Below are 14,738 nucleotides of genomic sequence, written 5' to 3' on the forward strand. Positions count from 1 at the left end.
ATGTTAGAGAGGCTTTTTTACCTCCGTGTACAATAGGATAATCAGCGTCACCGAATTATTGATACAAATATTCAAAATTTTCCTGAAAATGTCCTTCGGAATTTTTGTATGTTCGTGTCTTTTGTCATAGGAATTTACTATGTTTAAAGTGTTGTCAATATCAGTTCTCATCACAATGTAGAAAATTTCGTCTCATACTTCGTTCAGCATATCTATTTCAGCATCTAACAAATAATTCCTCCATTACAATGTCCGCAATAATCGGTGACTCTGATGATCCAATTGGAAGTCCCTTTTCTCTGCTCGTACATCTTGTCATCATATATGAAATATCTTCAGTCATTGATACATAGATTTATTTATTTCCCCAAAAATATCCTTCGTTATTTTGGTATGTTAACAGGTAAGATTCCATTGTTGCTTTATTGCCTTTAGTTCTACTTTTATAGGCAATTTTAATTTCTTTGAATGTTTCCTCTCATCATATTTGATTTGCTTCTTAACACTTTGATCGAAATTCTTCATGTGAACTATCCGATTTTAAACTCTTGTTTCTTTATGGGAACTCTTGTTTCATTATGGGGAAAATTATTCCGTCACTGAGCAAAATTTTTCCGTAGCTTTGGAGAGCAATTATACTAAATGTATATCCTGCTGACCTAACAATAAATTACAAACCTCTTAACCTAACCCCTTTCAGGTGTCAACATTGTTATGGACACTTTGTAACTGAAGAACTACAAACTCAAAGCAATTATGATCAGGTTCAATACTTTATGGCCATAATTGAAAAATGTACATTAAAGCATTTTAAAAATTAATCAATATTTAACGGCAATGAGTGTTTTACAAAGAGCGGCAAAAAGCTGACATCAAGAAAATTTTTCCACAACAAAACGATTTGAGACTCAGACACAGTCATTAAAAATGTATGTATGAAAGGTGTAAATAGCAATGGCACATAACAAATCAACAGAAAACAAAGTATATAGAATGATGTCATAATAGCGTAGAGAGGGCAATAAAAAATACAAAATTTCTATTTTATTATCGTAATTGTGTTTTTTGCAATGTTATTTTTTTTTTAATTTTTTCAAGATAAAACTCTAAGACCGCGGCGGTGAAACTACTGCTAATTGTAAACCGTAAACAATAAATTTTGAAAATAATAAATATTATTTTTTCCTCTTACACATTAGGGACTCATAAATCCAAGTTATATGTGTGTATAGGTATGTAGTTCTTTATAAAATGTCAAATAGACAATAGTTTCTTAAAAGCTCATACTTTCTTTCTCAAGTGTTTGTTTAACAATTACGTGTATTGACATAATGAAATAGTTTTTTAACTCTCCGTAAAAAATAATAGTTTTGTTGTTTCTTCCCCTCTCATCTCCTCCTTTTATCTTCTAATGATTATAAAGAAATTCTTTAAAATTGAATCATCTCTCTATCTATTGACACACTACCGCCGCCATTAATGGGTGTTATTACTGTTACACACACGCGCCGCAACATCGTTTACGTTACGTCACGTATAATATGGCAATGTAAACACATGCCGTGTGGTGACTAACCCTAACTGAAATTATTCCGTGATGCGTCGTGCGTGCTGAGTAACTTTATTAGTTCATTTAAAAAGGCGACGTAACGCAATCGAGTGGATGGATTTCAGTGAATTATTCATAACTTGAAATATTTTGCAAACTATTTCTTTATTGTTTTTGTATGTTTTCAATTCGCTTTCGTTTTCAATTCTTTTGTTTTTTTTTGTGTCTCTTGTTTTTTTTCTGCATGTGATGAACTTGACATGTATTTTTTGTTGGACGTGTTTTGATTAAAATCAAATGGTTGTTTAATGGCTTAAACGTTTATTTTTAGTTTTGCAAATTTTTCGGTTTATTTCAAAAAAGACATTTTTGTTGTACATATTGCAAATGTTTGACATACTTGTTTACATATGAATATAAATTGTGTGTTTTTTGCAATATGTAAATAAAAAAAATTTGCAAAAATTCAAATCGCTAATCGTTTTATAAAAACCCACCTTACGCTTCGTTGCTTGCGTGTCCCAGTTATTGGAGATGAGAGAGAATTGCCAAGTATTGCGAGTTCGACTTTGAAATCTGTCACACTTGTTGGAAAACAGTTTGGTTGTAGTTTTGTAATAATTTAAAGGGCAACTTGTGGGAACTGATGGAAATTTGGGGAACTCTACAGATTCCATATTTTATGCTGTGACTACCAGACTGACGAGGATATTATAGCATTTAATTAAGAAGGGCAATGCCTGAAAATCCTGAAAATCTTTCTTCAGACATTCATAAAAATATTAACATGGATGCTATAGCATCCATTTTCATGGTGACGTAGGATGACGTGAATGCTATAGCATCCACATGCAAAGTCAATTTTTGTGCATTTACTTGTATACAATCGTATTTTTGGTGATTAATATACATAGTATGATTAATTTTATAAATTTCCATATTATAATAAATTAAAAATAATAATAATCTTTTATTTTGATTTTGGTTCGGCTTTAGGTCAATGAAAATAAAAAGATGTTTGGTTTGGTTATAATAATCTTAATAATTAATAAATTCAATAAATTCAATATTCTTTTACTATCTGATGGATTTGAAAACACAAAATAAACCAATTTGGAGGCATTAAAAATATAATTTTTACATTGAAAGTTAACGCCAAGAAGTTCATTCTTGAAATTCAATCATCACTTTTATCTTTAAGTTAACCGGAACGCTATATATCTGTTCGGTAAATCCAAAATATAACAAAAGGAGACTTATAATAACTAATTTCGAAAATAATTGAGTGTATTTTTTTCGAAAAATTCAGAGATTTTTTTTGCGTCCGCGTACCTGTTAAAACATGCCTCCCTACATTTCTTCCTAAACCGTCTTCAAACCCTAAAGTCTTTTGTCCACATTAGGCCCTCTCTTAACATCGTCTAAATTCTGACTAAAATTTTTAACGCTTTACTCAATTTCAAGCACTTTTTCAATAAAAAATAATAATCTTTAGCCTTGAATATTTTTTCTCAAAGATATGTGCGTTTTATTATTTAACTTTATCTGCTCGATTCCACTTCTATACGATTTAAGGTTTTACTTATTTTATTGCTTAAAAAATAAAATTTGTCGTCAAACTTTGTGGACGTACTCTGTGGTAATCTATGCTGCTATCGACGGCACCATTGTCGTTGAACTGAAAAAATATAGAAGGTAACGAGAGGAAATCGTTATTTTTTTCCTCTATATTTACGTGCCCGATAATTGTTCATACATACTTTCCGATAAGATAAAATTGAAATTAATATTGTTTTTTTTTTTCTCAATATTTTCTATAGAAGGGAAACAACGTCAGAAACTATAAAAGTTGATGAACGCAAAAATAAAAAAAAAGAAGAAGGAAAGGCAGTAAATTGAAAAAAGATAACATAATTGTGACAAGTGTCACACGTTTATATTCGTCTAGTGTGGGGAAGTCTTCTTTTGCTATTCGGGTATGTTCTGAGACACACTTCACCTCTCACTTCACGCCTCAGTTTGTTCATCCCATTTACTCCTATCTTTTGCGATATATAAAAGGAAGAGTACACCCTAGTCCATCCAAAAAATACTCGAATAAGAGTAAATGGGGTGAACAAAATGTTTGAGGCGTGAAGTGAGAGGTGAAGTGTTTCTCAGAACATACCCGATAGTTTAGATTTTTCGAACCTATTTATAGCGTACCGGGTAACTTAAAGTTAAAAGTGATCATTAAATTTCAAGGAGGGCATTAACTTTTAATGTGAACAATATATTTTTAATGCCTCCAAATTGGTATATTTTGCATTTTCAAATCCATCCAATAGTAAAAGAAACAAGTAAAAAAGTATCAGTCGGCTTTGCCGACAGAGATATACCCTCAGCCTGTGCAAATTTAAACACTTTTTTCGCAAAAAACTTATGTAGGACTATTTAGGGGGTTTCAAAATGTTGGTCGTATGAACCGACAAAAATGTTGATTAGGATTAAAGTTCAAAAATTTTGCGGAAAAGGTACTTAAAGGAATGGACCGACATAGACCTTGGTGTGCCATAGGGGGTTTTTACACCCTTCGGGCTGTTTTCTCAAGAAGTATGGACTTGCCCCTGAAACAAATTTTACCATCGTAATTGAGACAGCGAATGTAAGTGGCTTCAACAAAAATCAAAGTGATTCAATAGCAGGTCTTAAAGTGAACTTATCGAAAATTTTGTGTGGGAGGTACGGGATGGAGTGGACAAATATATATAGTCCATATTCGAACCTGATCTATATCTGGTAGATATTATGAGAATGTGTAAAGTATGAACCAAATCGGTCACTCCCATCAAGAGTTATCGTGCGGACAATTTTTCCGAATATTTTTGAACTTTTGTGGGGTAGGTACCTGAAGGAGTGGACCGATATGGCTTATCTATGAACTTAAAGTAAGTTTGGAAACAATCCGTTCGAGAATTATCTTGCGCTTCCACCCATAAACATGGTGTCATAGGGTTTGTTTTTCAACTTTCAGGTTATTTTTTCAGGAAGTATGGACTTGCCCCTGAGGAAACTTGTACCTTCGTGTAGGGGACAGTGAATACAAGATGTTACAACAAAAACCAAGGCGATTCGAGAGCAGTTACTAAACAGAACTTTTCCGAAGTTTTGTGTGGGAGGTACTCGAAGGAGTTTACCGATTGAGTCCATATTGGAACCTCATCTAAGTCTGGTAGAAATTTCATAATGTGCAAAGTATGGACCAAATCGGATACTCCCTTCAAGAGTTATCGTACGCACAAATTTTCCGAACATTTTCGAACTTTTGTGAGGGAGGTACCGGAAGGAGTGGACCGATATAATGCATCTTTGAACTTGAACTAAGTTTGGACAAAATATAACGAAAGCCAAATTTTCCACCGAATCGGCAGATCCGTTCGAGAGTTATCTTGCGCTCCAACCACTACACACGGTGTCATAGGGTTTTTTGTAACTTTCAGGATATTGTCTCAGGAAGTATGGACTTGCCCCTAATGAAACTTACAGCGTCGTATAGAGAACAGCGAATAAAACTTGCGTAAACAAAAACCAAGGCGATTCGAGAGCAGCTCCTAAACTGAACTTTTCCGAAATTTTGTGTGGGAGGTACCCGAAGGAGTGGACCGATTGAGTCCATATTGGAACCTCATCTAATTTTGGTAGAAATTACACGATGTGCAAAGTATGGACCAAATCGGTTATTCCCTACAAGAGTTATCGTGGGGGAGGTACCTGAAGGAGTGGACCTATATGGCCCATCTTCGAACTTAAATCGAATCTGGACAAAATATTTCGATACTCAAAATTTGAACCAAATCGATTGATCCGTTCGAGAGTTATCGTGCGCGCCAGACAGACAGACGGACGGACATTGCTAGATCTACTCAAAATTGTCTGAAACGGACATCGTACAAACATACTTGGGTCTAAAACCATTATTTCGATGAGGCACATTTTTGGTCGTATCAAAGTGTAAATACCCTGTTTAGCCTAAAGGCTGAGGGTATAAACAAATAATGACCCATAATGGGATAGCAATCCCAACATCGGTATATGTAAGGTACATTTCTCACTTAATAGGTTGGGTCATTGATACCGAGAGATGTAAGGGATAAAGAAAACTCTATAGTACTGGGATTCTGTAGATAACCCTTACACATTTATCTACGCTTTGTGTATAAATATCCTCAATGGAAAATTCAGAGGTCTTGTGCGTACTATAGAATATCTAAAAAGGTCTTTGGTCTACTATAGAAGACTTTAAAATGTTTCTGTCTACTAGAGAAGACCTTGAAAGGTCTTCTGTCTATAAAAGGCCTTAAAAGATCGTCTGTCTGCTAGGGAAGACCTTAAAAGGCCCTCTGTGTACATGAGAAGACTTGGAAAGGTCTTCTGTCTACTAGAGAAGATCTTAAAAGTTCTTCTGTCTACAATAGAATACCTCAAAAGGTCTATTGTCTACTATAGAATATTTTAAAAAGTCTTCTGTCTACTATAAAATGCCTTAAAAGTTTCTATGTCTACAGGAGAATAATTCAAAAGTCTACCAGGGAAAACCTTAAATGGTCTTCTGTCTACTAGAGAATACTTAATAGGTCTTCTGTGTACTAAGGAAGTCCTGCTGATTACCGTAGAAGACCTTAAAAGGATTACTGGCTACTGTAGAAGACTTTAAAATGTCTTCTGTCTGCCTTAGAATACCTTAAAAGGCCTTCTGTCTACTAGAGAATACCTTAAAAGGTATTTTGTTTACTAAAGAAGACATTAAAAGGCCTTCTGTCTAATACAGAAGATCTGAAAAGGTCTTCTGCCTACTACAGAATACCTTAAAATGTTTTCATTCTACTAGAGAATACATTATATGGTCTTCTGTCTACTATAGAATACTCTAAAGGTTTTATGTGCACTAGAGAATACCATAAAAGGTTTTCTGTCTAAAAAAGGAGACATTAAAAAGTCTTCTTTCTACTAAAGACGACGTTAAAAAGTCTTCTATCTACTTAGAAGACCTTTAAATGTCTTCGGTCTACTACTTCTTCTTTATTTACTCATCCGTTATCCGGATATAAGTGATCGTACAATTCATCTTTTTTTAATATTTATCGCATTTTAATTATTATCTTATTGTATAGTGGTTGTCAGCTCTCTGTGTTTTGTAGCATTCAGCAGATCGGTTTCGTTGGTATAACCTGTCCAGTCCATGATATTTTTGAGCCAGGATGTTTCTTTCCTTCCTCTAGCTGGCCTTCCTTCAATTTTTCCCTTCAGAATTGCTTGTAAAATTATGTATTTGTTGTTCCTTAATACATGTCCCAGATACGCTATTTTGCGCCTTTTTATAGTTGTTATTAATTGCCGGCTTATATTTATCCTTCTTAGTACTTCGTCATTAGAAATTTTCGCAGTCCATGGTATTTTCAGTACTCGCCGGTACAGAATACCTTAAAAGGTCATCTGTCTTCTATAAAATGCCTTAAAAGTTCTTCTGTCTACAGGATAATACCTTAAAGATGTTTTGTATACTAGGGAATACATTAAAAGTTCCTCTGTCCACTAAAGAAGACGTTAAAAAGTCTCCGTCTACTAGAGAAAACCTGAAAAGGTCTTCTGTGTACAATAGAAGACCATTAAAAAGGTCATCTGTCACCTATAAAAGGCCTTAAATGTTCTTATATCTACAGGAGAATACATTACTGTCTACTAAAGAAGACACTAAAGTCTTTTGTCTACTAAAGAAGACCTTAAAAGGTCTTTTGTCAGCTGTAGAATACATTAAAAGGTCTTATGTCGACAATAGAAGACCTTATGTTTACTTTAGAAGACCTTAAAATGTCTTCTGTCTAGTTGATAATACCTTAAAAGGCCTTCTGTCTACTAAAGAAGACCTTAAAAGGCCTTCTGTCTACTAGAGAATACCTTAAAAGATTTTCTGCCTACTATAGAAGGCCTTGAAAGGATTTCTATCTACCACAGAAGTCCTTAAAAAGTCCTTTGTCTACTAGACAAGACATTAAAAGGTCTTTTGCCAGCTATAGAATACATTAAAAGGTCTTATGTCTACTATAGAAGACCTTAAAAGGTCTTATGTTTACTATAGAAGACCTTAAAATGTCCTTTGTCTAGTAGAATACCTTAAAAGGTCTTCTGTCAACTATAAAAGACATAAAAAGGTCTTCTGTCTACTGGAGAATAACTTAAAAGGCCTTCTGTCTACTAGAGAATACCTTAAAAGATCTTTTGCCTACTATAGAAGGCCTTGAAAGGTTTTCTATCTACTAAAGAAAATCTTAAAAAGTATTTTGTCTACTAGAGAAGACATTAAAAGACCTTCTGTCTACTAGAGAATACCTTAAAAGGTCTTATGTTTACTACAGAAGACCTTAAAATGTCTTCTGTCTACTAGAATATACCTTAAAAGATCTTCTGCCTACAATAGAAGGCCTTGCAAGGTTTTCTATCTACTAAAGAAGACCTTAAAAAGTCTTTTGTCTACTGATGAAACAGGGTTACAGGGTTTCCGCCTACTAGAGCATACCTTAAAAGAACTTCTGTCTACTAAGAAAGCCCTTAAGAGGTATACCGTCTACTAGGGAAGACCTTAAGAATACCTTTCCTCTTTGTGGGTAAGAGAACCTGACTCCTTGGGAGGGAGTTTTTTTCGTTTCGCATACATACTTCGATTATGTCACATTCTTTCTCCCATTTCCTTGCTTTCTTCTACCCCGTTCTTATCCATAAATGAATTGCACAATTTCTTTATTAGGCATTTATGACGATTTCGATAATATTTAACTTTCGATAAGCTAAAGTACACCACCACTTTGTATATAAATACTTGACCCACTTTTTTCCATTGCTATTATATAATGGCGTTATGGCTTCTTTTCTGTTGATAAAATTTGTAATTTTTTATTTCTTATATTAGTCTTTCATTATTATTATTTTTTAAAATGGTCGTTGGGCCGTCACTGGCGGTTCATTAAACTACTTATGGGAAAAATATACAATATAAATGCTACTAGACAAGGCAGACCCAGTCTGCCTTATCAGTCTTTCGGTTTTCAGTACCTAATATTACAGGCCTCTATCTGGAAGAATTCTGACAGCATTTAATATGCTTATTTCAGATCACACAGAAAGCAATAGTAGTGTTGTTTTGGTTTTCATCATGGTGAGACTTAGGCCTGGGACCTAATTATGTGAGTCGATATCAAGTTGTTTCGACCCGAGTACTTACAGTTGGGATGACAACATTCGTTTTCGTGTAAAATTATCGAGTATAATTGAGTTACTCTCCAAACATTGAAGCAACGATTTCGATCGAATCTCGTCATGCCGTTTTTTATCGTGTCGAAACCTTTTCACGAGCAAATACTCGATAGAATCGAATAGCGTAATTGGCCCCTGAACAACGTTTAAAAATCGTTCAAATTTATTATGAAAATTCACGTTCTGTGAGGAATGTATTTCGTACACTTCGCTCATCTTATGGTCAACATAATCTGTCTACTGATCGTACCCCAGCAAAAAATGTCCTCCCAAAATCATGGGTTTTGTAAGGGATTTTTGGCAGCCGTAACTACTCGCAAACCCCCTTTCTTCCTCATTATTTTTACAAGGGCATGTCGCACTCAGTTTGTAGTTATTATATGATCACTAGAATAACTAGTTATTCTGTGACCACTAGAAGTTGAAAAGTAAGTTGAAAAAAATTATATTTTTAGAACATTTGATGTAGAGATTTTTTTAATTTCCTCACACTTCTTACTTTTATTTTACTTTATTTTATTTCGCTTGCTGTGCGAGTTGAACACACGAACCCTCTGATTTATAGCCAAAGACACTACACACTATGCCACGCACACGAACATTAAGGGTTGCTTAAGAACTTTAATGTGCAGTACACATGTGCACCACGAACTGTTATTTTTTAATTAAAAAAAAACTCGCGTGCCGACAGTGAGCGTTGAACACACAACCCTAGGATTTATAGTCGGACACACACTCACTGTGCCACCGTCCTCATTACTTAGTGAGGAGCAAAGTAAGTAGGTTTGCCTTGTAATTTTTTTAAGAAGTATCCCATTACTTTTCAGATTACTTGTAATGGGAAAAGAAGCTTGTTTACATTACTTTGTAATGGGTTACGTAATGACTACCGGATCCAAATTTTTGCTGAGACTATTCGCAACACCATCACCCATTCATTATTGTATCATAATCGCCACCTCAATCAGAAAAAAAACAAAGGTTTGGTGTGGTTTGTGAACCGGTGGAATCATCCGTTTATATTTCTTAAAGTGTCACTAAAACCGACTATTTGATGCCTAAAATTGAAGGTCGTGTTCTCGGCGACATTTGGGTTCAATGCATCTTCCAACGCTCCCACACTGAAGTGCGAGTATCAATTCACTCACACGTATTTGGACGTGATTACCTACCCACCTAACACTCTTGTCGTTCTATTGATTAGGCAACTGGCTGATAATGCAACTCCACATTCGAACCGAAGCTCGGCACGCAATTTAGGTCTAAACCATAGCCACCACATCCTTCCACAAGCCTGATGGAATCACCAGTCCGATCCATATCTTCAAAAATGAAGCCGTTGGGAAGGTAGCATTCAATTGCGAACGTTATCGTTCCATGATAACCGACTATAGCTCGTAGTTTCGGCGAAATTTGGTTTTAACAAGACGGCACCACTTCCCACATATCGCATCAATCTATGGATTTATTGAGAGAACACTTCGGTGAACAGATCATTTTACGTTTTGGATCAACCTTTTGGCTAACAAGATTGTGTGAAATCACACCGTCATACTTTTTCCTGTTATGATATTTAAAGTCTAAAACAGCTTTCGAGAAAAACATCACGCGTATCATTCGCTAGATACCAATCGAAATGCTCAAACGTCGCAAATTTGAATCAAATTTGAACTACTTAAGACGTAGACGCGGCCAACAATCGATGGACATAATATTCCAAAAATGAATGACCCAGAATGTTCAAAAAGTCTACATTCATTTTGAATTTTCAGTGTTTTTTTCTTTAAGTAGGGATCCGCGAAGTGGATCACGTTTTATATAACTGATGGCAATCTTGAAGGCATTGTGTTTAGACACTTCTGTACGAATTCTGATCTGTGTTATTTTGCTCTGAGTACTCAAAATTAATCAAATTATTAGATTTCATGTGAATTTTGAATTTTAAGATTTTTTTCTTAACATAGTAGAAAACCTCGAAATGGTTCAGACATTTCTGTACGAACTCTGATGGAATTCTGAACTGTGATATTTTGTTCTGAGCACTCAGAGAACCTGGAAATGAGTCGCGCTTTATATGACTGATGGAAATATTGATGGCATTGTGTTCAGACACTTCTTTACAAACTCTGAAAGAATTCTGAACTGTATAATTTTGTTCTGAGAACTCAAAAATTAATTAAACTAATCGATATTCGAAATATTCGTTCAAATTTTCATTGAAATTTTGATTTTTTTCATAAGAAAAAGTAGAGAATCCCGAAATGGATCACGCTTTATATGACCGATGAAAATGTATGGCATTGTTTTCAAACATTTCATACGAAATCTGAAAGAATTCTGAACTGTGATATTTTGTTCTGAGCACTCAGAGAACCTGGAAATGAGTCGCGCTTTATATGACTGATGGAAATATTGATGACATTGTGTTCAGAAACTTCTGTACAAATTCTGAAAGAATTCTGAACTGTATAATTTTGTTCTGAGAACTCAAAAATTAATTAAATTATTAGATTTCCGGGATATTTTTTTAAAATTTAGGCAACCTCGAAGTGGATCAAATTTAATATGACTGATAGCAATATTTATGGCACTGTGTTAAGATGTTTCTGCACGAATTCTGAAAGAGTTCTGAACTGTGTTATTTTGTTCTGAGTACTCAAAATTACTCAAATTATTAGATTTGAGGGATATTCGTTGAAGTTTTCATTTAAATTTTTGAGAGTATGAGTATGACAAACAGACATCTCTGTACGAAATCTGAAAGAATTCTGAAATGTGTTTTTTTGGTTCGGAGCCATCAAAAATTAATTAATTAATTAGATTTCGGAGATATTCGTTCGAAATATGTAGACAAGCCAAGATATATACGCACTGAAGATGTTGTCGACACAAATTTGAAGCAAATCAAAAATATGAATTCTGGTCTGAAATTTGTATTCCCCATAGAAAACTTTCCTCTTCCCCCTCCCCGCCCCCACTGATAAAAAATAAAACACTTAAGTTTATTTTTAAAAACATGTTGAAATTTTTTCTATAATTAAAATTATTTTTTGTTTTTTGTTTTTTATTCTTATATAATTTTTATTATTATTAAAACATGCTCCGTTTTTTTTTTGTTTGTCGAAAAAATAGAAATTATAATAAAAAAATATAAGTAGAAAGGATGTTTGGTTGGTGGTTAAATGAAGAAAAAAATATATAATTATTATAAAAAAAAGAAAATCAAACATTCATTCAATTACAGCTTAGGATTATCGAAGAGACTGCCTCGCGTTATAACAATATCCGCATAGGGTCCTTCTTGTGTGATATTAAGGGCACGGAATTTTTTCAACACCAACAGCGAATAGAATTTCTGGGCTGCCTGTTTGCGTGAATTGTTGCCCGTCAGCTCCGAGAGTACTAGGCAATCCTGTGTGACCATGCGATTCTTGACGGCATAGAACATTTGGGCGGCACGCTTATTGAGGACACGCTCTTCAAATTGTTCACTGGTCTCATCTTCTTGTTGTTCTTCCTGGGGGGCAGTTGGAATTTCAAATGAGGGAGCGGCTGGGGCGGCGGGAGCTGGTGTTTGTGGTGGTGGTGGGCATTCATTCCAATCGGAGGCTAGACTGGAGGCTAAGTTGGGTGTTGTTGCGTTATTATCTTGTTGTTGCTGTTGTGGCATATTCTCAGCTTCCTTTAGTATGGAGGATATTTGATCTACTGGGAGATTTGGTATTGATTCAATGGCTTCAATTTCCGGATGATGCGGCGTCATTTGGCCATGATGTAAATTGCCCGGTGTCATGTGTACGTGGTCAAAGTGATCATGATCATTGTCCAGATCGTGATGCAGATTACCCAAATCACTGGGAAGGGTACTGTTCAAATTGTCCAAATTGTGAATGTCATTGAGGGCAAACATGGGATTCGGGCTACGTTGGCAATTGTCGTATATGGTGGCCTCGGCTGGCGGTAAGGTGGAGTCATTTGGACCACCCACACCTCCTGCAGCCACATCCAAACGTAATGAATCTGCTGTGGCATTGATCAAACTCTCCTGTTCTCTCACCTGTTCCGGCAGAGAGACATTCTGTTGGGTGAGAGTGGTATCGGCGACTGCGGTGGCGGCGACGGCGGTGGTTGGTTCATTGGTAATGGCATCCAATTTACGTTTACGTCCTCCCTTTTTGGTGATTATGGCATTATTGTCATTTTCGTTTTCATTTTGTATGTGATCCAGGGCCAACATATCGGCTGGACCCAAGCAGCTAAAATCTTCCAGGGGGGTGAAACGGGAAATCAAATGGCGATTGTAGTTGATCATGAGGACTCGGGCTGGTATCATCCTAGAGGGTAGAGAGAAAAGCTTTTCCACTCCCCCAGTCTCTTTCCAGTACATGAGTCGCTTGGTGGGTGGTGCCAAGTCCAGAATGGTAACAATATCCGAGGTATTGGCCAGTTGGGCTTTCATTTCTTCACCGGATATATTCTTGACTTCATCGACGATTAGTTTGCGTTTACGTTTGGCATTTTTGGTGATGCCCTTATAGGCTGATGCCTCAATGGGAGCAAGGGCAAAACTTTCTTCCTCATTCTGTAATAGGGTGGATTGTTCCAAATTTTCATCGGCTTGCTCTTGGGGTGCCTGTTTTGTTGGTGACTCCATTTGGGCATGGTCATCTTCATTTTGATGGGTTGGTAGCGGAGAATTGGGACACGAGGAAGCCGGCGAAGGAGCCCTTACATCAAAGTGGTCATCATCAGAATCTTCTATAATGGGTAGATTTTCCAAACGCTGTTGAATCTCGGGATCTAAACGTGGCGGCTCACCAAAGAGTTCGTCACCAAAAAGTTCCGGTTGGCCAAATTCATCACCAAAACCATCGGCTTCTTCAATATCCAAACGTGGCTGTGACATATGACTGGGTTCGTTGAGACTAATGCTGGCCTCGTTACCCTCTCCCGGTCTACCCCCCATGTGGGGCATTACCTCGTCTTCAAATAGCTGGTCATTCATATGCGAATCCAAGTGATCCCTTACCATATCCGGGGTATCACTACCAAAACCAATATCACCGAAACCATCATCATGCAGGGAATGCGACATGCTGCCATAATCTTCACGCATTGTTATCTCATCGGCCCGCGATTGATTCATGGCAAATTGGGCCTCAATATCGATATCATTTAACTCCGGCAACGCCGTATCGAAATCATGAAATACCTCGGGCAATGTAATGGCATTTACATTGGCCTCACGATGACCCTCGGGCAAATCAACCATGCCCGGGCGAAATGCCATTTTAATTTTTACAAAGGCCTCATTACAATCGGCCAGCAAATATTTGGCTTTACGCGAATAAATACGCACAACGCCCAATAACAAGTGACCGGAAGTACGCAATGCCAGCTTAACTTTGGGCTGCATAATACCCTCAACGGATTTCTCAATATTCGTCTCAAATACATGAGCCTTTGTGATTTTTTTGTCCCAATGTGCCGCCAGCCATACTCTTGCCAAAGGGCCTTTTTTGGCCAATATAATGTGTGCATAAAACATATTCAACTGTGTCGGAGGATGCGGATGACGAGGACGTCGACGATTCTGACGCTGTCTGTTGTCTGACCAATCTGTTTAGAAGAATAGTTTTTTGTTGGGTTCTATTCAAGAGAAAAGTAGTTGTGGTAGTTGTTGTTCTTGTTCTTGTAGAATGAGTGTTCTCATTAGATTGTCTGATGTGAAAATTTTTGGTTTTTGCTACCGTTTCTGGAATTGTAAATATAAGCAATGAAGAAGAAGAGAGAAGAATTTGTAAGAAAATTGTATTGCAATTTTTTTCAATTTTTTGTTTTAAATTCTAACTATACAAAGTTAAGGTTAGGGATGAAGAAAAAAAAAACAAAACAAAAACAA

The 14,738-nt window shown here is 36.1% G+C and overlaps 2 protein-coding genes across 8 annotated transcripts in view; both read right to left on the minus strand.

Annotated features, from left to right (window-relative positions):
* The window catches only part of Moe (moesin), a 134,838-nt gene that overhangs the window by 72,300 nt on the left and 47,800 nt on the right, over positions 1-14,738 (minus strand). The gene's annotated exons all lie outside the window — the stretch shown is intronic.
* Positions 11,838-14,738, minus strand: part of vtd (RAD21 cohesin complex component verthandi) — an 80,126-nt gene continuing 77,225 nt past the window's right edge. For all 6 annotated transcript variants that reach the window (XM_073974371.1, XM_073974372.1, XM_073974374.1 and 3 more), the window contains one exon: positions 11,838-14,591. In XM_073974371.1, coding sequence (XP_073830472.1) covers positions 12,075-14,384 — 2,310 coding nt within the window. In that variant the 5' untranslated portion in view covers positions 14,385-14,591 and the 3' untranslated portion in view covers positions 11,838-12,074. The remainder of the gene's footprint in view (positions 14,592-14,738) is intronic.

Source organism: Musca autumnalis, unplaced genomic scaffold, assembly GCF_047663935.1.
Source record: "Musca autumnalis isolate F117 unplaced genomic scaffold, ASM4766393v1 scaffold_3, whole genome shotgun sequence".
Lineage (NCBI taxonomy): Eukaryota > Metazoa > Arthropoda > Insecta > Diptera > Muscidae > Musca > Musca autumnalis.